The sequence below is a fragment of the Gopherus evgoodei genome, chromosome 1 (assembly GCF_007399415.2).
Source record: "Gopherus evgoodei ecotype Sinaloan lineage chromosome 1, rGopEvg1_v1.p, whole genome shotgun sequence".
Classification (NCBI taxonomy): Eukaryota; Metazoa; Chordata; order Testudines; family Testudinidae; genus Gopherus; species Gopherus evgoodei.
Genome location: NC_044322.1, coordinates 338,659,163 through 338,684,224, shown reverse-complemented (window position 1 = coordinate 338,684,224; position 25,062 = coordinate 338,659,163). Strand labels below are relative to the sequence as shown.

The 25,062-nt window shown below is 44.2% G+C and overlaps 1 protein-coding gene across 1 annotated transcript in view; it reads right to left on the bottom strand.

Moving 5' to 3' along the window:
• The window catches only part of LAMB1 (laminin subunit beta 1), a 73,666-nt gene that overhangs the window by 5,948 nt on the left and 42,656 nt on the right, over nt 1-25,062 (bottom strand). The window contains exons 24-30 of the mRNA XM_030540039.1: nt 10,729-11,098; nt 8,843-9,027; nt 7,619-7,860; nt 3,510-3,713; nt 2,961-3,105; nt 1,275-1,482; nt 943-1,084 (exon numbers count right to left, since the gene is read on the bottom strand). Coding sequence (XP_030395899.1) covers nt 943-1,084; nt 1,275-1,482; nt 2,961-3,105; nt 3,510-3,713; nt 7,619-7,860; nt 8,843-9,027; nt 10,729-11,098 — 1,496 coding nt within the window. The remainder of the gene's footprint in view (nt 1-942; nt 1,085-1,274; nt 1,483-2,960; nt 3,106-3,509; nt 3,714-7,618; nt 7,861-8,842; nt 9,028-10,728; nt 11,099-25,062) is intronic.

Genomic DNA, 25,062 nt, shown 5'->3' with positions numbered 1-25,062 from the left:
TACAGAACCAGTTTCTCCTCTCTTGGTTTTCACACCTCAACTGCTAGAACAGGGTCTCATCCTCCCCGATTGAACTGACCTCGTTATCTCTAGCTTGCTTGCTAGCACACATATATATACCTGCCCCTGGATATTTCCATTACATGCATCTGAGGAAGTGGGTATTCACCCACGAAAGCTCATGCTCCAAAACGTCTGTTAGTCTATAAGGTGCCACAGGATTCTTTGCTGCTTTTATCAAATTTTAGTGCTTTACAGTCTTGTCAATGGGGCGATCTATGAAGTGGTTCTTTATGAACTGGACTTGATGAAATGAGAATGGTCAAAGTCTTAAGACTTGAGTGAACCAAGTTCTAATGCTAATGGAAGATACTTCATTCTTATAAAAGCCCACTATGACTATTGAAGGTACTTAGGTGGGCTTATTTATGACTGGGAAGGGCCCATCTCTCATTATTTGTAAAGCATCAAGCAAGCACACTTGGACACTTACTAATAATGGATTAGTCCTTTACCTAAATATTCATGCATATAGGGCTCTGCAGTGACATCATTTGACAAACAACAATTAATGCTTCAATAAAGGATTAATGCTCATGTGTTTTCACACTGTACTGGCAAAGTCTTTTACATGGATGGGAGAGTTGGCAGCATGGCTCAGCTACCAGATAATAGACCACCTGCCTTGTAGGATTTCCTGGAGATCTGAGGACACCTGCTGGGTTGGAAGGCACATCCCAGTTCATTCTTGGCACCATTTCTGCACCCACTGCAGTCAGTAGCAAAGCACCGATTGACTAGTGGGGTGGAAAGCGCTCCTTGTTGTTCTCCTAATTCAGAGAAGTTTGCTGTTTGAAGAGCTCCTCTTCCCTTAGCTAAAGCAGTTACCAAGCATCAAACTAGATACACAGTGAATATTTTTTATATATAGTTAGGACTTACTGAGGTAAGTAGGTCCTGCGTTCCTCTAATGTCTTCTTCAGCTTGTTTGATGGCCTTTCCGGCTGCATTTTGGGCCTTTTCAGCTTCTTCCAGTGCTTCTTTCACAATAGCTGCAGTGACTTTAACATCTTTTGCACTTTTGCTGTAGAGCAGAAGTAACAATATAATGTGTGACATTAGAAATGTTTCATTTTGGTATGAATAAAAATTTACACCAGAATGAATTTAGCTTACTATGTTTTTTAAAAATATTTGAATGAAATAAAATAGTCTGATTTAAATCAGTGATTTAAAGAGACAGCTGATACAAAACCGTGTATAGTACATGTTACCTTGCTTTATTTGCTTCCTCTAACAGCATTTCAGCTCTAGCAATGTCTCCAGCACTCTGTTGTAAGATAATCTCTACATCAGAAAGGCTTTCCACACGCTCACGGATATCCTCTGTCAGGGTCTGTAGCTGCTGGGGGCTACTTGGCATCTCCATCTTCAACACTTCATTAGCAACTGCTTCAATGCTATCCAAATCAGCGCTATCCTCTAAAGGTGGCACAAATTCAACAGGATAAGCAGACAGTGAGAGGATTAGCAAGCCATCCATGCCAATGTCAAATTACACTACTGAAATCCTTGTCAGTGTGGTTCCTTAAAAGCAAGAAACTGACAAACAGCAATGGCAAACGAAACATCACCACCACCACCACAATTTGCAGAAAATATGTAGAAAGGTGGTGGTATGCTCAGTTAGGGTAAAATTCACTTCTCTGCAGAATACCACCACAGAGCATAGAGCCCTGCTTAAGTCCCATTTCAGCTTCTTGAGGGGTACTTTTCACCCATTGGCCTCCAGTGGCTTGAGCACAGCTTGGTAATCAGTAGAACTGTGTAATTCCTAACACTGACTTACTGCATGACTTTGGGCAATCTCAGACCTTGTCTGCCCCCCATTTCTTCAGCTGTAAAAGATAATTTGACAGCCTCGTGGAAGCTGTAAGGATCAATTAGATAATGGACCCATGTTCCATGGGAGTTCAACGGGAATGAATTTGATCCAACGTTTGTAATGCTGTGTAGAGTGCAAAATATTATGAACTGAAATGGAATAAGTCATTCCTTTGGGGCACATTCATACATTTCTAAAGTGAAAGAGGGCCATGCACCATGTTTAGATACATGTAACAGCAGCATTTTATGGCTGCCAGGGATTGGGGTTTAAGCAAAAGTTGCCTCTATTGCTCAGATGGTCCTATGGTGCTCTTACATGTATCTAAACATTCCTCCCTGTGTTTGCACAGGACTGAACACATTCTTAACATGTAGAAAACATTGATGTTTGTAGGCCAGCAGTTGCACATAACAGACCTCCCCAATGGAGACTGTGCTCCATCTTCCAAAAGATCTCGCACTTCTCCACAGGTTAGCACAGCTAATGATTGAAATTTCAGTGCTGATTGATGAGGAGAGTTAGCTACACAGTTCCCTTGAAATTAATGGGAGTAGCATGACAATCTCCTAGTAAGTTTTAAACTACTCCACTCCACCACCACCAATCAGCTCTATTGCAGAGGAAAAGGCAAAGTCTGTTAAAGTTCCAATCATGCTGAAACTGAAAGGCCTTGCTCTTCCTCACTGGGGTCCATTTTTTTCATAGCATTGTGCAAAGAATCAATTGCCAATCTGTATTGATAACCTCACCTTTCACCTATAAAGCTGAAAATGGATCCTACTGCTTATAAAAATCTTAAACTTAAATGAAATGGATAATCAAGACAAGAATCGCAGAAACTATAGTATTCAGAAAGGATTTTAAGACTAGGCTAGGCAGCTACCTAGAGAAATGCACGAGAAAAGCTATCTGCAGCATGTGCAGAGTTGGAAGAGTCCACTATTTTGCATCTGTAAATGTTACAGATGTACAACATCCTAACTTTATTAAGGCCTCTAGAAATAAGCTAGCAGAATTTCTCATAACAAAGATAAAAATCACTAATGTCAACTAAGTTAAAGATCATCCTTACGCATCAGAAATTCCCTGATCTGCTTAATAAGGTTTCTTAGGTCTTCATTGCTTCTGTCCACTTGCTCTTTTGTGGCATTGGTTTTGAGCAGAACTTCTTGTGCATTTTGTTTTGCTTTATCTGCTCTCTGTTTTGCCTCGGAGACCTATGGGAGGTAAATAAGGTGGCCTGGTAAAAAACTTCTTTGCACATTAAGGCTCATTTTGCAAACCAAAATGCAATTGATATTTGGAGTCCAAAGCAGTGTGGAAAACTTGTTCTCATAAAAAACTCACAGAATGCTTTTAAAACATGCCGGAATCCACAACACCAATGCTACCTTAAACAACACAGACAAATGTTTATGGATTACACATGGAATTTCAGTTTAAACAAGTTCACTTTATGAGGCTCTTTAAAAAAAATGCTGGTGAAGTTATGCAACTGGAAAGAAACATTTTAAAATGAATGTCTGGAGGAAAAACGTTCTGTAGTTTTGTATCATATCCCTGTTGGGGAAATTTCTTTCATTTTAAATTAATGTTTAGTGATCTACTTGGAAAGAGTTACCATTTTAGAGAGTTCTTCAACTTCCGCCAATGCACTGAGTATGTCTCTGTCAAAATCCATGGCTTTCTGCCATGCACTGTGAGCCACAGTAACCAACCCCTCGCAGCCTGGTCCTCCACATTTCTTTTCGCCTTCATCTGTTCGGCAGTTCAGACCGCCACACTCTGAGTCAGCACAGGAAGCCCCTGAGGGAGTTCCACATGTCTGCAACAGACCAACAAGAAATAGTCACATTTAATTGCCCTTGCTTTGGGGGATGGATGAGGGGGGGAAGGAAAGTGGACCAGAAGCTTTCTGATGATGCTGGAAACATGTAGTGGTACCCGCACCCCTGGCAGTGAAATCTCAGAATGCTTGAGAAATAAATGGTCGTGTAGCTGCTGTACTGCAGCATCAAAAACTAGGGCATTCCCTACTTCACACCTGTATCGTGAGATTTGCTCCAGTACAGAGTGATGAGGGAAGGAAAGCTCCTATGTATAAACACATAGTCCTCCAGGCACAAGTAGTTTGGGTAATAATGGCAGTACCAAGACAGTCATCCACCCTGCACTGGCTTACTAAATGATATAGAATTGGCACAGATTTGGTTCTTTCAATGGAAAATTACCCTCAGACTTCCATTAAAAATGGAGAGGGAAGAGGAGGGCCCTTCCCTCCTGAAGGCAAACCTATGGCTTCAGCTGGCTGAAACTCAAACTTAGTCTTGGGGAAATTGTGACATTTCAACATTTGGAAGAAATCCAAAAATATTTTGAAATTCCTCAAAAATGAAATTTTCCAAAAGATACCATTTGGGGTCTAAGTAAAATGTTTTGTTTAAATTAAAATGTTTCATCCTGAGTTTGACTTTGAGAGTTTTATGTAAAAGTTCAAAAAATTGTTTCGGAACAAAAACATCAAAGTGTTCAAATGTGACTTTATCAAAATGCTTTTTTCTCAAAATGAAATTTTGACAAAAATCAACATGTTCCCCTGTAAAGGTTTAATTTTGAAGAAACAGCATTTTGTAATGTAAATACATTTGATCAGAAAATGTTTAGTCAGCTCTATCTGTGAACTACCCCCAGAGTCCGGATAATAAATGGAATCATTAAAAAAAAAAATCTTTAGGAAGATGGAAGGTTGGGCAAAGTTTTCCTTTTTTGGCAGGGCATGGAAGGAAGCATGACAGTCACAAAAATAAACGTTTTTCAGGCAATATCCCCCCAGTAAAGGTACACAAAACTGCATCAGGTTAATTTTAAATTCTCTCTCTCTAACAAACAGCCTTAGCCTTTTCCTTTCCCTGATGCTTGGCATGCAATCCACTATTCTCAAGAATAGTGTGTCTCAACTTTTCCAGACTCCTGTACCCCTTTTAGGAGTCTGATTCGTCTTGCATACCCCAAATTTCACCTCAACTTAAACTACTTACTCACAAAATCTGACATAAAAATACACAGCACACTATTACTGAAAAAGTGTTTATTTTCTCAGTTTTACCATATAATTATAAAAAATAAATCTAACAATATAAATATTGTACTTACATTTCAGTGTATAGTATACACAGCAGTATCAACATGTCATATGAAACTTTAGTTTGTACGGACTTTGCTAGCTTTTATTGTAGCCTGTTATAAAACTAGGCAAATATTTAGATAAGTTGATGTACCCCTGGCAGACCTCTGCATACCCCTAGGGGTACATGTACCTCTGATTGAGAACCACTGCTCTAGAAAGCAGAATGTCCTGCAGGGGGCTGCACATTCTTAAGGCTCCCAGCAACTAATGATACTGCCTAGAACCTTGATAAACTTTATTTAAACAAGAGGGACAGGAATGTGGGGGAGGGATTCCAACTAAAAGCGCCTCCCCAAGAAAAAGAAGCAGTGTCATGTTAGATAACAATTGCTAAAAGGAGGCATGGCGGAGAAAATAGGAGGGACAATGCAATCTTTAAAGCAAGGGTCCCCAACATGGTGCCTGTGGGCGCCCTGGTGCCCGCTGGGGCGTCTAAGTGCGCCTGCATACTGGCCAGCAGACGAGCATCCACTAAAATGCCACCGACAAGCTGTGTCATCCAGAAGCGTCGCCACCGAAATGCCGCTGATTTTTGGCGGTATTTTGGGAGCGACACTTCTGGATGACGCTACTTTTTGGCAGCATTTTGGTGGCGACGCCTATTGACATTGCTGCTTGTTGGTGGAATTTTGGCGGATGCTCATCTGCCGCCACGGTCCTCCGTGGCTCATCGTCTGGTGCCTGCCAGACAAAAAAGGTTGGGAACCACTGCTTTAGAGAACTCATCCTATAACTTACCTCTAACCACTTAAGTTAATAAATAGGCCCTCTCCATCATATTTGCAGGCCGAATTGTTTTCTAACTGCAGCTGATTTACTTCAAAGGAAAGTTGCAGAAGGAACACTGTGAAATCTCCCAGGAAAAAGCCACCCTACCTCAGATTTACTTCAGCTTTACCGCTGTGCAGAGAATAAGCACCAGACTGCTTCTCAGAGTGTCCTTTTAACTCGAGAGCTCAGAAAAAGGTCTGTTGTGTCTTAGACAGATCAGAGAAGTCCAGGGCAAGCACACAACACGCATAAAGTGGCCACTGGCACATCTACCATCCCCACCTCTACTGGCATTGTCCTACATCCACAGCCTTCTCCTCTCATTTTTACTGGACAAACCCACGTTTGGTGCCATATCCTACTGGACAGGGACAGTGCTGCACAAAACATGGACGGTTGGACTTTAGGCTAGATGAATAGCCTCCTTGAGCATGCATCTAGCTAAATACAGTAACTCCTCACTTAACGTAGTTGTGTTCCTGAAAAATGCAACTTTAAGCGAAACAATGTTAAGCGAATCCAATTTCCCCAAAAGAATTAGTGTAAATATGGGGGGTTAGGTTCCAGGGAATTTTTGTTTTTTGCCAGACAAAAGGCATTATATACATTTTAAACAATTTTAAACAAGCAATTTAATACAGGTATAACTTTTAAACAATTTTAAAGAAACAATTTAATACTACAACCATCATTGCTGAGTATGAAGCAATAGGAGGTGTCCCCACCTTACCCCACACAGGCACAGCTCACTGGCACTGCAGACAATGAGGCAGGCAAGGAGGCTGAAGGTGCCATAGGGCAGGAGAAGTACGTTGCACCTACTGTGCAAGCACCAGGTACGGGGGGCTCAACCCTCGGCCCTCCCACTCCACCCCTTCCCTCAAGCCCCCCGCCTCTCCTACCCCCACCCTCCACCTTCTTCCCCTTTACTCTGCATGCTGTATCCTCGCTCCCCTCCCCTCCCTCCTGCTTCCTGAACTCCGCAAACCAGTTGATTGCCATGGGGGCAGGGGGAAGGCGTTGATCTGCGGGGTCCGCTGGCAGTGGGAGGCGCTGCAGGGGTGTATGGGAGCTGATGGGGGGCTGCCAGCTGTGAACAAAGCAGGCAGCTAAATGATGGTATAGCGGATCATTGCACAACTTTAAATGAGCATGTTCTCTAATGGAACAGGGATGCAAGATCGAAACAACGTTAAGTGAGAGGACCTTAGGTGGGGAGTTACTGTACTACACAACTGTAGGACAATATTTAAAAAAAAAAAAAAAGGGAGAGAAAACAGATGCACCCAATGAAAATTCCTGTAAATCCAAACCATTACATCAGCCAGAGTGAGGCTCAGAGAAGAAACTTGTTGAAGAAGAGTGCTGCAGAGGCCTAGTGGAGTAGTTTTTGATCTTTTGGGGCTCATGACCCCCAAAACCTGGTCTTATAATCAACCAAGTCTGATAATTCTTTGTGGGTGCAGAGGACTGTGGGATTTGGGTCATGGGAAGAAACAATGGGATGACTGAGTACTGTCAGGGAGAGGAGGTTGGAAATGGGATGGGTGCGGTGGGTGGGGTTTGAAAGCTAGTGCATCCCTTGTGGTCCACAAGTCATGTAAGAAGTTCCAGTTCACAATCTCTCTCAGCACACCAGACAAGCATTTTTCCATAAGTAAAACCCACTTCCAACAAAGTAGCACGCTCTGCCTTCCTGCCTGTCATTTCTGCAACAGCACCACTGATGGTTTCCTGCAGGTTCTACACCCAAACAAATCTTAACCATGTACCTTCTCAGCCACTTCAGAAAGATCCAGACTTTGCAGCTTGCCTGCGAGTTCATCTAGAAGGCGTGACTGTTCCTCTTGTTTTGCCTTGAACTGGGCCTCTTGCTCACTGATTAAGTCTTCCACTTCCTGTCGTGTCTGAGCTGACAATTCCACAAGGCTATCAGGGTGAACAGTGGAGGCATTGACTCTCTCTTCTGCCTCCAGGGACATCTGAAAATATTTGGTGATACTATCCAAGGCTCCTGCAGAAATTAGATCCAACTGTTCAGCAATCAGCCCTCATTGCTGAATTTATAGTACAATTTTTATGGGGAATCTAGTGGATGACAAAATTGTATAAGGCCATTTCTTTATAAAACTGAATACAAAGTTATACAAACATTATTACTGTTAGTATGCTTGAACTACGTATGGGGAAAATTCTGCTATCCTTAATCAAACAAACCTCCCATTGATGGTCCCACTGATGCTTTGATTTCAGTGGTCTACAGAATTTGACTAATATTAAAAAGTTTGAAAATTCTTGCAGACTAAGGGTCTGATCCCGCTCCCACTGAAAGCAAAGGAAGATCTGGTCCTAGATTTATAACGCTAGATACTTCTGTGATTCTTTGATTCCATGGAACTGCCTGGTGAGTAGGTGCAATTCACCCACGAGCCGTGGTCCAGCACAAGACCTACACACCACTGAAGTCCAGGCTTGCCGGGGAATACATATTGGCCAATCCTAGTGCAGGCTTTCTACACAGGGGTTAATGTCACTCTCTGTATGAGTGGTAGAATCTAGCCCTGAAGTGTGACACACATTCACAAAGATTCATGCAGTCTTACATACATGAGATTACTAAATTTCTGTAATTAAATGTGAACTAAAGTAACTTCAGACATCTGTATGTGTACTTAATTGTGGTATGTAACAAAATGCAAGTATATCAGAGGGCTTACTGTTAGTACATGTAACTGGTCTACAACTTCTATACATTAAGAGGTTTTAAGATGACTTTGTTCCCTAAGATCTTGAGCTAGTTTTGCAATGCACACAAAAACAGAGACTTCAAAGCAATTCCTGCTAGATCAGCAACTCTGCCAAAACTCAGAAGGAAACTGCACTCACAGAACATGTTTTATTACAGTTTAGAAGATTAACCTGATATTTAAAACAATACACTTATTTAATCGTTTGCTGCCCTGGCTCTTTTCCTTTTTCCCCATGGTACACCTCACCTCGGATATCGGAGATTTTTATAAACTCGAGTTGTTCTGCAAGTTCTTTCACAACATAGTCTAGGCTCTCTGCATCTGTTTCCAGTGCCCTCAGGTGAGTGTCCGTGTTATTGCTTTTTAACGCTATTACAGAGAGCTTATCTTCTATTTCAGCCATCTTTTCTGTAACATCTGCTGTTAGCTTGCTGCAAGCAAAAACACAGAACCTACCTTTACTCGAGGAAAAAAAAATCTATTAGCCTTGAATTTTTTTTTTTTTTTATAAAGAAAGCTGTACAGTAGTTACAATCCTTCCATCCCTCCCTGATCAGTGCTGTAAGCGATTTGTAACAGCTTGCCTTCCTGAATACTGGTTTTGTTTCCTTTATCACAAAAACTACTTTTTAATCTACAACACATTTATAAACTCAAAGCACCCAATTGCTCAGAAAACAGCTGCTTTGTGTAAGATTAACCAGAGCCAGATTCCAGAACTCTGCTGTAATGCTCTTGAACCATGGCAACTGCATAGGTCAGCGTGTCAACTACTATGATCCATACAGAATTTGCTTCTCATCCTACACAGCTACAAATGCATTTTTTGATTACTACAACTGAATGTCAGAAACAAACAAAAATTCTCTGAACACAATGGATTCTTTTAAATACTTTATAAAGATCCCCTTTTGTCAATGGCATCTTCTGGGTGGAGGTGGGAGAAAACATCCCACCTCCAGCAAGAAAGGTAAAAGGTGAGTGATATCAGCTCTTTCCTCTGTTCAGCAAGCGGTTCTCTGCCTGCCAGTCTTTTTGCTCCAACAAAAATTCCAGACTTCTGTTGTGAGGCCTAATAAAGTGGAACCAGAGAGGTGACTGCAGCCACAGTTCACTGACATAGGTACATTGTCATCAATGTGACCTGAACCTGGGACCTCCAGCACCAAAACGCATCCAGCTCTAAGTAGCAGGCTCTTATAAGGCCTCAACTAATAGGAAGACTTAACTGACCTCACTAGGCTTTGGATAAGGACCATCATCACTGGGGCAAGGCACCACCCTCCCCTTCGCCAGGCCAGATGGAAGGGAGGTAAAGGTGAGGTGGTTTATCGAGGAGGTGAGAGGAAGAGTGGTCCCTCTGCATGCCGTCACCTCTCTTGGAATCCAGCACCCATGTATAACAACTCTCCAGGGATCCATGTTAATGGAGCTGGGGAGCAGCCACAAATCATTAACTACAAAACCTCTTCACGAGCATTTTAGCCTCCCCTTCTGGTTTGGATGGGAACGTTTTAAAGGTGCATGGAAAACACTCATATTCTATCAACTGCTTTAAATTATTTCAATCAATAACTATAAAGATTGTTGGTATTTAACCGTCCTAGATTTCACAGGGGCTCACCCTTCTGTCTCCTTATTTTTAAATACCATGAATACAGGACTTCTGCATCTGACACTTCATGAAATGGAGACAACCAGTGTTACAACACTGGTGTTTTCTGTTGACAATGTTTAGTTTTTTAGATTAGAAAGAAGTCTGCATTGCTATCTAGATAGCTATAAAACAAAATTCCAAGAATTCAATCTCTGTCCCTGCATTCTCTCACATAATAGCTGTGCTTGTCCTTTGCCCTGGGGGATCACAAGGAATCAACGTGCTGGCTCCATGTTAATTGGCTGGCAGGCTGACAAAATACAAGCATGGCCGCCCCCTCCAAAGTTTCAAAGATCATGACAGTTTTGGGTCCCAGCTGCATTTTTTTTGCACTCAGTAGAATCTGACTAAGAGCACTGCAGGCTCTTTCCTGCCAGACAGTGAGCGCTCTCAGCTCTAACTGGGGAGTTGAGCACACTGGAGTATCGAGCCCTAACTGAGCTGGAAATAGACACAGAACATGTACTGTACTCACCCTGCTTCCTCAAAGAGATTTCCAATGTTTTTAAGGGGCTCAGCAGCTGGATTCTGAGCAAGGATACTTTTAATTTCATTCAGTTTCTCTTCCATAGTGTTGATAGTTTGCTGGTAAGGGCCACTGACCCCACTGATTTTCAGGATTTTTGCTCTCTCCAGGAACCTCTGTGTCCTATTGGTCAGTTCACTAATGATGACGTCCCACACAGCGAAACACTGATGACATGGCACACAGTCAGGGAAGATGCCAGAGTATCCGCGGGTGCACTTGTCACAGTGGGGTCCCTCGACACCCTCCTTACAGGCGCACAGCCCCGTGGAGCGATTGCACTGAGGTGTCTGGATTCCACGGGGATCACAATCACAAGCTGCGAGGGGAGAAGTAGCAGCAGCAAAGCTTAGATAGGATGAAAATGATAATAAAGTTGGAAGGAAAAATCTTCAAAGCTCTTAATAAAGAAAGAGATGGCAGCAAAAAACAAAAGGGAGAAGCCTTGCAACTATTCTGGAACTGCCATTCATATCTTCCTAGCGAAATGAACCCAAAATAGATCAAACATACATTCCTTTAACATCTAACAAGAGGACTTTGACACCCCGCAGATGAAAGCCTTCAGTTACACATCACATCTTTCAAGAATACCCCATAAATGTAACACATACTAATACTGTGTTCTTGACGGATTTATGGGCCATTTGTATGTTCCTCTAGCAGAGTTATAGGCTATTGTTAAAGTCCCTTCTGAAAATGTCCATGTTCCTGCTAAACAGGCATTCCCCATTTAAAAATGACATGGAAGCAAAATAAAGCAGGTAATCTACACCAGTGGTTCTCAACCAGGGGTACAGGTACCCCTGGGGGAGGTATGCAGAGGTCTTCTAAGGGGTACATCAACTTATCTAAATATTTGCCTAGTTTTACAACAGACTGCATAAAAAGTGCTAGCTAAGTCAGCACAAACTAAAATTTCATACAGACAATGACTTGTCTATACTGCTCTATATACTATACACTGAAATGTAAGTGAGATATTCATATTACAATTGATTTTATAATTATATGGTAAAAATGAGAAATTATGCAATTTTGCAGTAATAGTGTGCTGTGATGCTTTTGTATTTTTAAGTCTGATTTTGTAAGTAAGTAGTTTTAAGTGAGGTAAATCTTGGGAGTATGCAAGACAAATCAGGCTCCTGAAAGGGGTACAGTAGTCTGGAAAGGTTGGGAGCTGCTGATATATACTGCTTGCTTTCATGCCATTACTTCATAATACATCCTCAGTCCTTAACCAATTTATTCTTTTTTTTTTTTTTTTTTAAAGAGAGCATGGATACAACAGATACCAGAATACAGAAATGACTTCTGTTCCGGGCGAGTCAGTTTATGTCTGCACAATTTGGCAAAATGGTCCTTTTGTCCTCTGAATTGTACTCCAACACAAGAGATTGTTTTTACTTTACATCAAAGCGCTTAAATAGTCCCACAGCAATTTGCTATGGAATATATTCCCCACAGGCAAATCCTCAGGCTCCTATTTGAAGGAGGTCAATTCACCCTTTCATCAAACTATTACTCCTGGAAATAAGACACTCAGTAGAGTGGTCAATTAGCAAATTCCATTATACCAATGTAACAGAAAGTAGTGTACATGATATGTAAATTTTCTCCTTCAAAAGAGCCCTAGATTATATTGTATTACATGTGAATTAGGCAAATCAGATCACGGTTTTATTTATAATGTATCTGCAGATTTAAAAAGCAATCAGTTAAAACTATTTAGGCAATTCTAATCTGGCTTTCCAATCAGATCACAGCAAGCAAATAACTCCTGCACCATCATTTACATGATAAAGTGCATCCAAACACAGTGCTCCACTTTGGAGATGTAGAGAAACAAAACAATAGAGGATGTAACAGGGGGAAAAGGAGGCTGAAATTAAGCATTTCCCAATCCCCAGACTTTCTCAGGATAACCAAACTCTGTGCTTCAACTGTCAGCACAAATGTACTAAGTACAGCTAAGATGTTGGATCTAAGATGCCATTATGGATCACAGAAAAGCAGAAATTATATAGAATCTCAAGGGAATAAATCCAATGTTTACAAAATGCTTTGTAAAAATGACACTTGCACACTTTAACTATGTGTTATTTGTGATGTCTTGTAACCTATGCCACAAACTGCTACTAGGACTGCAACATCATCCAGACCAGAAGATAAAGCACAAGTTTATTTCTAAGTAAAACAATCTTAGTTTAAAGAGAAAGCACAATAAAACCTCCCCAAGGACTAGCATAATAAGAAACAATAGAAACAAAAAGCAGAGCTTTATTTTAATCACTTTTTAATTTGGGAGAAATGTTTACATGTTTGTGGTATGGTTTCTTCAGCTACAGCCAACTTGTGCTTCCTCTGTAGCAGTAACAGAACATAAGAACGGCCATACTGGGTCAGACCAAAGGTCCATCTAGCCCAGTATCCTCTCTTCTGACAGTAGCCAATGCCAGGTGCCCCAGAGGGAATGAACAGAACAGGTAATCATCAAGTGATCCATCCCCTGTTGCCCATTTCCAGTTTCTGGCAAACAGAGGCTAGGAACACCATTCCTGCCCATCCTGGCTAATAGCCATTGATGGACCTATCCTCCATGAATTTATCTAGTTCTTTTTTGAGCCCTGTTATAGTCTTGGCCTTCACAACATCCTCTGGCAAGGAGTTCCACAGGTTAACTGTGCATTGTGTGAAAAACTACTCTCTTTTGTTTTAAACCTGCTGTTTATTAATTTCATTTGGTGACCCCTAGTTCTTGTGTTCTGAGAAGTAAATACCACTTTATTTTCTCCACACCAGTCATGATTTTAATAGACCTATATCATATCCTCCACTAAGTCATCTCTTTTCCAAGCTGAAAAGTCCCAGTCTTATTAATTTCTCCTCATACAGCAGCTTTTCCATACCCCTAATAATTTTGTTGACCTTTTCTGAACCTTTTCCAAGTCCAATATATCTTTTCTGAGATGAGCAACCAGATCTACATGTAGTATTCAAGGTGTGGCCATACCATGGATTTATATACAGGCATTCATGATATTTTCTGTCTTTTATTATCGAACCCTTTCCTAATGGTTCCTAACAGTCTGTCGGCTTTTTTGACTGCCACTGCACATTGAGTGGATGTTTTCAGATAACTATCCACAATGACTTCAAGATCTCTTTCTTGAGTGGTAACAGCTAATTTAGATGCCCATCATTTTGTATGTATAGTTTTAACCAGTTACCAATCCATGAGAGAACATTCCCTCTTATCCTTTGGTGAGGGACCATGTCAAAGGCTTTCTGAAAATCTAAACACATTATATCCACTGGATCCTCCTTGTTCACATGCTTGTTGAGCCCCTCAAAGAATTCTAGCAGATTGGTGAGGCATGATTTCCCTTTTCAAAAACCCTGTTGACTCTTCCCCAACAAATTCTGTTCATCTATGTGTCTGACAATTTTGTTCTTTACTATAGTTTAAACCAGTTTGCCCGGTACTGCAGTCAGGCTTAATTGGAGCCCTTTTTAAAATTTGGCATCACATCAGCTATCCTCCAGTCTTTTGGTACAGAAGTTGATTTAAATGATAGGTTATAGATGATGGTTAGTAGTTCTGCAATTTCACATTTTAGTTCTTTCAGAACTCTTGGATGAAGACCATTTGATCCTGGTGACTTATTACTGTTTAGTTTATCAGTTTGTTCCAAAGCCTCCTCTACTGACACCTCAATATGGGACAGTTCCTCAGATTTGTTACCTAAAAAGAATGGCTCAGGTTTGGGAATCTCCCTCACATCCTCAACCGTGAAGACTGACACAAAGAATTCATTTAATTTCTCTGCAATGGCCTTATCGTCCTTGAGTACTCCGTTAGCATCTCAACCATCCAGTGGCCACACTGATTGTTTAGCAGGCTTCCTACTTTTGATATACCTAAAACATTTTTTTTGCTATTGCTTTTTGAGTCTTTGGCTAGCTGTTCTTCAAATTCTTTTTTGGCCTTTGTAATTATATTTTTATACTTCATTTGCCAGAGTAAATGCTCCTTTGTATTTTTCTCATTGGGATTTAACTTTTTTAAAGGATGCCTTTTTGCCTCTCACGGCTTCTTTTACTTTGTCGTTTAGTCATTGTGGCACTTTTTTGGTTCTCTTACTATGTTTTTTAATTTGGGGTATACATTTAAGTTGAGCCTCTATTATGGTGTCTTTAAAAAGTTTCCATGCAGCTTGGAGGGATTTTACTTTTGGTGCTGTACCTTTTAGTTTCTGTTTCAATAATCTTATTTTTCTGTAGTTCTCCTTTCTGAAATTAAATGCTACAGTGTCGGGCCGCTGTGGTGTTTCCCCCGCCACAGAGATGTTAAATTTAATTATATTATGGTCACTATTACCAAGAGGTCCAACTCTTGGACCTGATCCTGTGCTCCACTAAGGACTAAATCAAGAATTGCTTCTCCTCTTGTGGGTTCCAGGACTAGTTGCTCCTAGAAGCAGTCATTTAAGGTGTCAAGAAACTTTATGTCTGCATCCCTTCCAGAGGTGATATGTACCCAGTAAATATGGGATAGTTGAAATCCCCCTTATTATCACTGAGTTTTTTATTTTAATTGTGTCTCTCATCAACCTGAGCATTTCGTAGTCACTATCACCATCCTGGTCTGGTGGTCTGTAATATATCCCTGCTGCTATATTCTTGTTATTCAAGCATGAAATTACTATTCATGTATATTCTACAATACAGTTTGGTTCATTTAAGATTTTTACTTCATCTGATTCTACGCTTTCTTTCACATATAGTGCCACTCTCCCACCTTCCAATATATTTTGTACCCTGGTATTACCGTATCCCATTGATTATCCTCATTCTACCAAGTTTCTGTGATGCCTATTATATCAATATCCTAATCTAATACGAGGCACTCTAGTTCGCCCATCTTATTATTTAGACTTCTAGCATTGGTATACAAGCACTTTAAAAACTTGTCGCTTTTTAGCTATCTGCCATTACATGATGTAATTGAATGGGACTCTCTCTTTTGATTGCTTCTTATCAGACCCTACCTGTATTTTATCATCTTCCATCCTTCTCCTCCTTATTAGGACATAGGGAATCTCCATTTATAGATCTTCCCCTAAGGGATGTCCGAACCACGTGCTCTTCCGCACCTGTCGGCTTTCCCCCAGCCCTTAGTTTAAAAACTGTTCTACGACCTTTTTAATGTTAAGTGCCAGCAATCTGGTTCCATGTTGGTTTAGGTGGAGCCCATCCTTGCTGTATAGGCTCTCCCTTTCCCAAAAGTTTCCCCAGTTTCGAATAAATCTAAACCCCTCTTCCCTACACCATCATCTCATCCACGCATTGAGACCCTGCAGCTCTGCCTGTCTAACTGGCCCTGCATGTGGAACTGGAAGCATTTCAGAGAATGCTACCATGGAGGTCCTGGACTTCAATCTCTTACCTAGCAGTCTAAATTTGGCCTCCTGGACCTCTCTCCTATCCTTCCTATGTCATTGGTACCTACATGTACCACGATCACTGGCTCCTCCCCAGTACTACACATAAGCCTATCTAGACGTCTTGAGAGATCCACAACTTTCACACCAGGCAGGCAAGTCACTATGCAGTTCTCCTGGCCATCGCATACCCAGCTATCTATGTTTCTAATAACCAAATTGCCCATTACTAATACCTTTCTCTTCCTAATAACTGGAATTCCCTCCCCTGTGCGAGAGGACACTGCATCATCATCTGGAAGGAGGGTCCCAACTATAGGATCGTTTCCCTCTGCTCCAGTTAGATGTTCTCCTTCCCTGAGACTTTCATGCTCCTCAACAGAACAGACGCTAGCAGACATTGGGGGAGAGAAACCTTTCTACTGTGTCCCAGAAAGTCTCATCTATGTACCTCTCTATCTGTCTTAGCTCCTCCAGCTCAGCCCCCTGGTCTCCAAAGCCCATGCATACTCTCTGAGGGCCAGGAGCGACTTGCACCGAATGCACACACATGCCACTTGCCCATAGGGCAGATAATCATAAATGCTGCATTGGGTGCAGTAAACTGGGTAGCCCTCACTCTGTTTCTATTTCTTGAATTCTTGTACAAAATAAATCGCCTTTTTACCTTGTTACTTATATATAACTTTCAGTAACCTAACCACCACTCCACCCACACAACTTGATTATTATAATTTTTATTTAGTTAGATGTAAAATAATTTTAAAAAGTTTCCCATCCTAGGCTCCCTGACACACGATTAACACAATAAAATCCTAGCAGCATTAATCATTTCAACAGGAATTCAGGCAGCCAGACAAAGTTCTTTTTCCATCACACTGTGGGGAAACAAACCCTCAGCCTTCTGCAGAAACTCCATCAAACAGGTGTCTCATGCAGCATGCTCAAAATGCCACTGAATTTGAACTATTTCACACCAAGCGGGATGTGGGAGCAAGTTCCAGTCCTGGAGCCCCTCAGAGAGAGGGATTGAGCTCAAATGCCTCTACAGACCACACCTGTGGCTGGGTGGCATGTGGAGGACAGGCTAGTTCCAGGACATTTAAACAGGGCCGCCCGGGGGCAGGGGGTGGGGCAACTGGCCCCAAGCCCTGCAGGGGCCCCGCGAGCTGCTCCGGGTTTTCAGAAGCACTTTGGCGGCAGACCCTTCACTCGCTCCGGGTGTTTGGTGGCGGGTCCTTCAGTGCAGCGTAAGACTCAGAGCAAGTGAAGGACCCGCTGCTGATGTGCTGCCGAAGCCTTGGAGTGCCGCCTGGTGAGTACAAGCGCCAGGAAAAAAAAAAAAAGCCGCAACTGACAGCACTTATGCTGCTCTACCACCACCGCTTCATTCTTAGACGACAATACAGCGGCGGGTCCCTCTCAGGGGGAACGGCCTGCTGCTGAATTGTCGCCGAAGACCCGGCCCTGCCCCAGAACCCCTGAATCCTCTGGGCGGCCCTGTATTTAAAACTTTAGAGGCCAGAACCAACACCTTAAGCTCCACCTGGAGACCAACGGGCAGCCAGTGCAGATTATGGAGCACTGACATCAAATGCATCTTGGGAGATGCCACCCCATTCAATAAGCAGCCCATTGCTTTCTGAACCAGCTTTTTAAGGTGTAGTCCCAGCCAGCGTGCCTCGCAACAGTGTAATCAAAAGCACAGATGACAGTGGCACGGTCTGCATCCAAAAGGAAAGATTGCAACCTCCTGCCCAGACGCAGATGGTAATAACCTGACATGGGGCTTGTCTACACTGGCACTTTACAGCGCTGCAACTTTCTCACTCAGGAGTGTGAAAACACCCCCACCCCCCCCCCGAGCACTGCTAGTTTCTGCGCTGTAATGTGCCAGTATAGACAGTGCACTAGTACTGGGAGGTAGCTACACTCCTCATGAAAGTGTTTTTTTTTTTTGAATACTGGAAGAGCTCTCTCCCAGCACCATGCTGTGACCACACAAGCGCTTTAACACTGCCAGTGTAGACAAGTCCAAAGTTAATGCTGTAATATGATCATACAGCAACTGGAGAGCTAAAAATCACCCCCTCACTAACATTCCTAGAAATTAATGATGGACATGCTCCCTTAAGTCAAAGGGCTTAATGTGGTAGTAGTTACTATTACAAGTAATCTGGGGTGGGTATACATCAAAACCAAATTGTGATACTTCTTGATTCAGGTAGCCTGCAAAAGCGTAAATTAATACCCACCTCTGCCTGTGGGTATCAGTATCTGACCCTGCAAATTACATCTACAGAGCCTACCCGCAGCTTAGAAAAAACAGCTGAATCCCTGGGACTTAGAAGCCTAGCGACAAGCTGAAGAGGTTCCAGCCACTGTCTCAGATTTTTAAGTGACACTTTACTGTCACTGTAACTGTACAGTGTCTAGTTTACAAGATGAGGATACAAAGTTATTAGCTTAAACCTAGTCATCTGATTTTCCCCTGGAAGAACAAGAAACAAATCAGAGACATCCAGGGACACAAGAGAGTATTTCAATGCATATCTAATTGCTGGAAATCGCTCCCAGAGGTCACTTGGGAGAGTGGGTATTAGGGGCTAATACTGCAAATCTGATGAGACGAGCACTGAAGGCCCTTTCAAGCAAAGGTAAAGGTCTTGTGCTCACATGACTAGAAATTGGGGGAGAATGGTTCATTCTTTACTTTAAAACCACCCAGATGCTGATATTACAGGGCAGTCTCTGGTCTTTACATTTCTGCCCAAAACAGATTTAAATGCCGTAACCAGCTATGGTTAGTAACTGCCTTTAAAACAAATAATTGATTGTTCTCTTTCCACATGGATTGGTGGAAGAAAGGCAAGGGTGGGGTAAAGAGCTGCAAATTAATACATGGAAAACTGCTTGCTTTGCATATTAGGATCAGTTACAAGAGGATGATCAAACATATTCTTTAGTAAGTGTCATAGGTGTAGGAACTAGGAGTGCAGGGGGGTGCCGCAACACCCCCAGATTTTACACTGGGTCGCTAGCCCCACACCCAGGCCTCCACTCCCCAGCCTGGGGCTTGAGTCCCAGCTGCTGGCCCTGCTCCCGGCTCCATGCCCTGCCTCCGGGGCATGGGTCCCGGCCACTAGCCCCATACCCCTGGCACTGCTCCCGGCCCTACTGGGGGGTTGGGGGGGGAGGCAGATAGGGCTACGGGGACTGGCTTTCAGCACCCCCATTATTAAAAGACTTCCAGTGCCACTGGTAAGTGGAAAGGGATACAGTGATCAAAAAACTCTCATTATTATTAGCTAAAGAATATGCATTCTAGCCTGAGCAGTAGTGCTGGATCAGTAAATCTAAATTTTGTCCTGTAGAAAATTTTGTAGGCTCAAAAAAGCACCCCAACTTCTGTTGGTCCAATAAAAGCTTTTCAATCTTACACAGCAAGGGTGCTGTGGGGGTGCTGAGAGCCACTGAACCAAACTCTAAACCCTTTATATAATGGAAACCATTCCAAGGGGTTGCAGCAGCAGCACCACTTGCACCCTTAGTTCCAGCACCTACATTACACAGAGTTCTTTGTCAGGTCTCATGTTTCCCTGACCCAAGGAAGAGCTCTGTCTAAGGGCTTGTCTACATCAGAAAGTTGCAGCGCTGGTGAGGGAGTTACAGCGCTGCAACTTAGGAGGTGTACACATCTGCAGGGCACCACCAGCGCTGCAACTCCCTGTTTGCAGCGCTGGCCGTACTCCCGTTTTGTCTCGGGTGTAGAGGATCCAGCGCTGGTGATCCAGCGCTGGTAATCAAGTATAGACACTTACCAGCGCTTTTCTTGACCTCCGTGGAATAGGCAGGTATCCCAGCATACCTTAGGAAGCCTCTGGTAATCAAGCTGGTCTCCTTCCCCGGCTTGCTCCCCTGCTTGCTCCCCTTCCCCGAACCCCGAGCAAGCAGGTCTCCTTCCCTGAGGTTTGCTGGGTGGTTCCGGGAACGCGAGAGCAAACCGCGGCGAAGCTGGTCTCCTTTCCCGGTTTGCTCTCGCGTTCCCCGAACAAGCAGGTCTCCTTCCCTGTGGTTTGCAGGGAGGTTCAGGGAACGCGAGAGCAAACCGCAGCGAAGCTGGTCTCCTTCCCTGGTTTGCTCTCGCGTTCCCCTAACCCCCCTTGAAGCCGCCCAACAGCGCTGCAGTGTGGCCACATCTAACACCACTTGCAGCGCTGGTTGCTGTAAGTGTGTCCACTCTGCAGCGCTGGCCCTATACAGCTGTACTAATACAGCTGTAACAACCAGCGCTGCAAAGTTTTAGATGTAGACATGGCCTAAGCTCAAAAGCTTGTCTCTCTCACCAACAGAAGCTGGTCCAATAAAAGATTATTTTCTCACCCACCTTGTCTCTCTAATATCCTGAGACCAACTCAGCTGCAACACTGCATACAACCTTTTGAAGTTATTCAACCAAAAAGTTCCAGATTATTCAACCAAAAACTTCCATGAAGTTCCAGTTCCAGAAACTCAGGACTTCTGGTTTCATCTTTAAAAGCCAGAGGCTACATCTTAGAAAAGCAGCTAAGTCTGAATGGGGTGAAAATAGTTGACCTCATTCAGCTTTTCAGAAACAGTGACTGTGGCCATGTCTACATCTAAAATTTTGCAGCGCTGGTTGTTACAGCTGTATTAGTACAGCTGTATAGGGCCAGCGCTGCAGAGTGGCCACACTTACAGCAACCAGCGCTGCAAGTGGTGTTAGATGTGGCCACACTGCAACGTGTTGGGCAGCTTCAAGGGGGGTTCGGGGAACGCGAGAGCAAACCACGGCGAAGCTGGTCTACTTCCCCGGTTTGCTCTCGCGTTCCCCGAACCCCCCTGCAAACCGCAGGGAAGGAGACCTGCTTGCTCGGGGTTCGGGGAACGAGAGAGCAAACCGGGAAAGGAGACCAGCTTCGCCGCGGTTTGCTCTCGCGTTCCCCGAACCACCCTGCAAACGGCAGGGAAGGAGACCTGCTTGTTCGGGGAACGCGAGAGCAAACCGGGGAAGGAGACCAGCTTCGCCGCGGTTTGCTCTCGCGTTCCCCGAACCCCCCTGCAAACCGCAGGGAAGGAGACCTGCTTGCTCGGGGGTTCGGGGAACGCGAGAGCAAACCGGGGAAGGAGACCAGCTTCGCCGCGGTTTGCTCTCGCGTTCCCCGAACCCCCCTGCAAACCGCAGGGAAGGAGACCTGCTTGCTCGGGGGTTCGGGGAACGCGAGAGCAAACCGGGAAAGGAGACCAGCTTCGCCGCGGTTTGCTCTCGCGTTCCCTGAACCACCCTGCAAACCGCAGGGAAGGAGACCTGCTTGCTCGGGGAATGAGAGAGCAAACCGGGAAAGGAGACCAGCTTCGCCGCGGTTTGCTCTCGCGTTCCCCAAACCCCCCTGCAAACCGCAGGGAAGGAGACCTGCTTGCTCGGGGGTTCGGGGAACGCGAGAGCAAATCGGGGAAGGAGACCAGCTTCGCTGCGGTTTGCTCTCGCGTTCCCCGAACCACCCTGCAAACCGCAGGGAAGGAGACCTGCTTGTTCGGGGAACGCGAGAGCAAACCGGGGAAGGAGACCAGCTTCGCCGCGGTTTGCTCTCGCGTTCCCGGAACCACCCAGCAAACCTCAGGGAAGGAGACCTGCTTGCTCGGGGTTCGGGGAACGCGAGAGCAAGCCGGGGAAGGAGACCAGCTTGATTACCAGAGGCTTCCTCAGGTATGCTGGGATACCTGCTTATTCCACGGAGGTCAAGAAAAGCGCTGGTAAGTGTCTATACTTGATTACCAGCGCTGGATCACCAGCGCTGGATCCTCTACACCCGAGACAAAACAGGAGTACGGCCAGCGCTGCAAACAGGGAGTTGCAGCGCTGGTGGTGCCCTGCAGATGTGTACACCTCCTAAGTTGCAGCGCTGTAACTCCCTCACCAGCGCTGCAACTTTCTGATGTAGACAAGCCCTTAATCCTTCTTTGAGAGGAGCATTAACTAAATCAAACATCTGACCGATGTTAGCCACTTAATGCACTGCTGGAAGGCGCTCAGATACTATGGTACTGAGCTTGGTACATAAAAATATCTATTCTGTATAGGTTAATTTCACACCTTTAAACTGGGCTGGACAACATTAAATGCAAAACAGCAACTGGTTTGTTCAGACTTGGTGGAACCTCCTGACTGTAGTGGTCCATTATGACAACAAACTATACAGTCATTTGTAAGGTTGAAACTCAGTGTATTAGCTTTTACATAGCTAACAAATAAATGGAGTGTGTGCGTATGTGCGTTTGAATAGTTAGCCATTGATTCAAATTATTATATAAAACATATTGCTAACTCCTCAGCATTACAATTTTCAGTGCTGAGTGTGAATGCAAAACATCATAGCTGACTTTACATGGGCTGCTGAGACTTAAGAATTACGTTGTATAAGAAGGTGCTAGCATATCTTACTTAAGGGCAGTTTCCTGGAACTGAACCATTGCATATGTTAGAGTATTTTAGGAAATGTGTTTATAGAAAGATGAATTAGAACTAAGAATGTTAGTGTGCAAGTTAAATAAGTATTTAACTACAGGTAAAGACTCAAGTACTTCATCAGATAAAACAGCAGGGGTGGCCAACCTGTGGCTCCAGAGCCACATGCGGCTCATTAGAAGTGAATATGCAGCTCCTTGTATAAGCACCGACTCTGGGGCTGCAGCTACAGGCGCCAGCTCACTGCTCAACCCCGGGCTCTGCTCCAGGCCCTGCTCCCACTCCTCTCCCCGCCCCCTCGCCAGCCTGCCATGCCCTCCCTCCTTCCTCCCACCCCCCAACCTCCTGCACACAATGAAACAGCTGATCAGGTGGTGTGGAGAAGGAGGGGGAGGCACTGATCAGCGGGGCTGTGGGTGGGTTGAAGGCACTCGGAGCAGGGGTAGGGGAGCTCAGGGGGGCTGCTGACATATTATTGTAGCTCTTCGGCAATGTACATTGGTAAATTCTGGCTCCTTCTCAGGCTCAGCTTGGCCACCCCTGTATTACAGTGACAGGCACCCTAGAAATATCTAAAATAGAGGAAAGAACCGTCAGTCAAAATCCTCCTCTATTTTCAGCACTTGACAGAAATGTTACTCTCTCTTATACTAGTTCAAGTAGCAGCCAAGTTCTTTTATCTTTCCAAAGGGCATGATATTCTAGTCTAGATACAGCAGTAGAACACCCACACACAATCTTCAGATTTATGAAAAGATATACCGTATATACTCGTTCATGAGCCCATTCATTAATAAGCTGACTCCCCAAGATGGTTAGGTAAAAATAGCAAAAACTGTATGACCCTTTCATAAGCCAAACCTATATTTCAGGGGTTGGCAAACTTTGGCTCCTGGCCCATTATGGTAAGCCGCTAGCAGGCCTGGACATTTTGTTTACCTAGAGCGTTTACAGACATGGAGCCCCTCAGCTCCCAGTGGCTGCGGTTTGCTGTTCCCAGCCAATGGGAGCTGCGGGAAGTGGCATGCCATTAGCTGAGAACAGCCAAGTGCGGCCACTGGGAGCTGAAGGGCTCCATACCTGCAGACGCTCCAGGAAAACAAAGCAACAATGTATTAGATATTCAATTCAATGATTCCATAGTGTTTAAAATCATCAAATTCTGGTGTAGACCTGTTTATAAGCCAACCCCGCTCTTTGATGCATCACTTTTTTACCAAAAATATTTGGCTTATGCATGAGTATATACGGTAAATCTCAGCTCTGTGCTGGCCCAGCATACTGCAGTAAGTTAGACCAAGGCACAATAGCCGTTTTGTAACCACTCTAAATGTGTCAAAGGGCATTTGACACTCCACAAAAGGGCTGAAATGCCATCCCCATAAACCAGAGGTGGGCAAACTTTTTGGCTCAAAGGCCACATCTGGGAACAGAAATTGTATTGAGGGTCATGAATGCTCAGAAAATTGGGGCTGGGGTGCGGGAGGGGGTGAGGGCTCTGGTTATGGGTGTGGGCTCCCGGGTGGGACCAGAAATGAGGAGTTTAGGGTGTGGGAGTGGACTTGGGCTGGGTTGGGGAAGAGTGGTGGAGGTAAGGGGGAGGAGGGCTCTGGCTGGGAGTGCGGCCTCTGGGGATGAGGAGTTTGGGGTAGGGGGTGCTCTGGGCTGGAACCAAGGGGATTGGAGAGAAGGAGGGGGATCAGGGCTGGGACAGAGACTTGGGGTGTGGGAAGGGGTGCAGACTCTGGCTGGGGGTACAGACTCTGAGATGGGGATGAGGCTTTGGGGTGCAGGAGGATGGGAGGGGGATCAGGGCTGGAGCAGGGGGTTGGGGTGTGGGGAGAGGCTCGGGGTGCAGGCTCTGGGCGGTGCTTACCTCAAATGGATCCTGGAAGCAGCATCACTTCTCTTCTCTGGCTCCTACACGGAGGAGATGTGGCCAGGCAACTCTGCACGCTGCCCCATCTGCAAGCACCGCCCCTGCAGCTCCCATTGGAGCACCAGAGGGGGGTCATGCCGCTGCTTCCAGGAGCCGTGTGGAGTTTGCCCACCCCTGCCATAAACTCATGGCTATGTACACTCTATATATACTCTCAAATAATCAAGATACCTAGTTTCATACATCCCATCTGGAGAAATTCCATTTTTCTTTTCTTTAAACAAGTCTAATATAATGCAAACCAAATCACTCTGCCTTTCCAGGGGTCCTTGACCAATAGCCATCTATTTGTTCTAGTTTTCTATAACTGTGGTAGTAACAACCCATATATAACATGAAAAACATTTGATAAATATTATTGCAGAAATGCACAGTTCAAGATATATATACGGAGCCTCATTATAACCCAACTA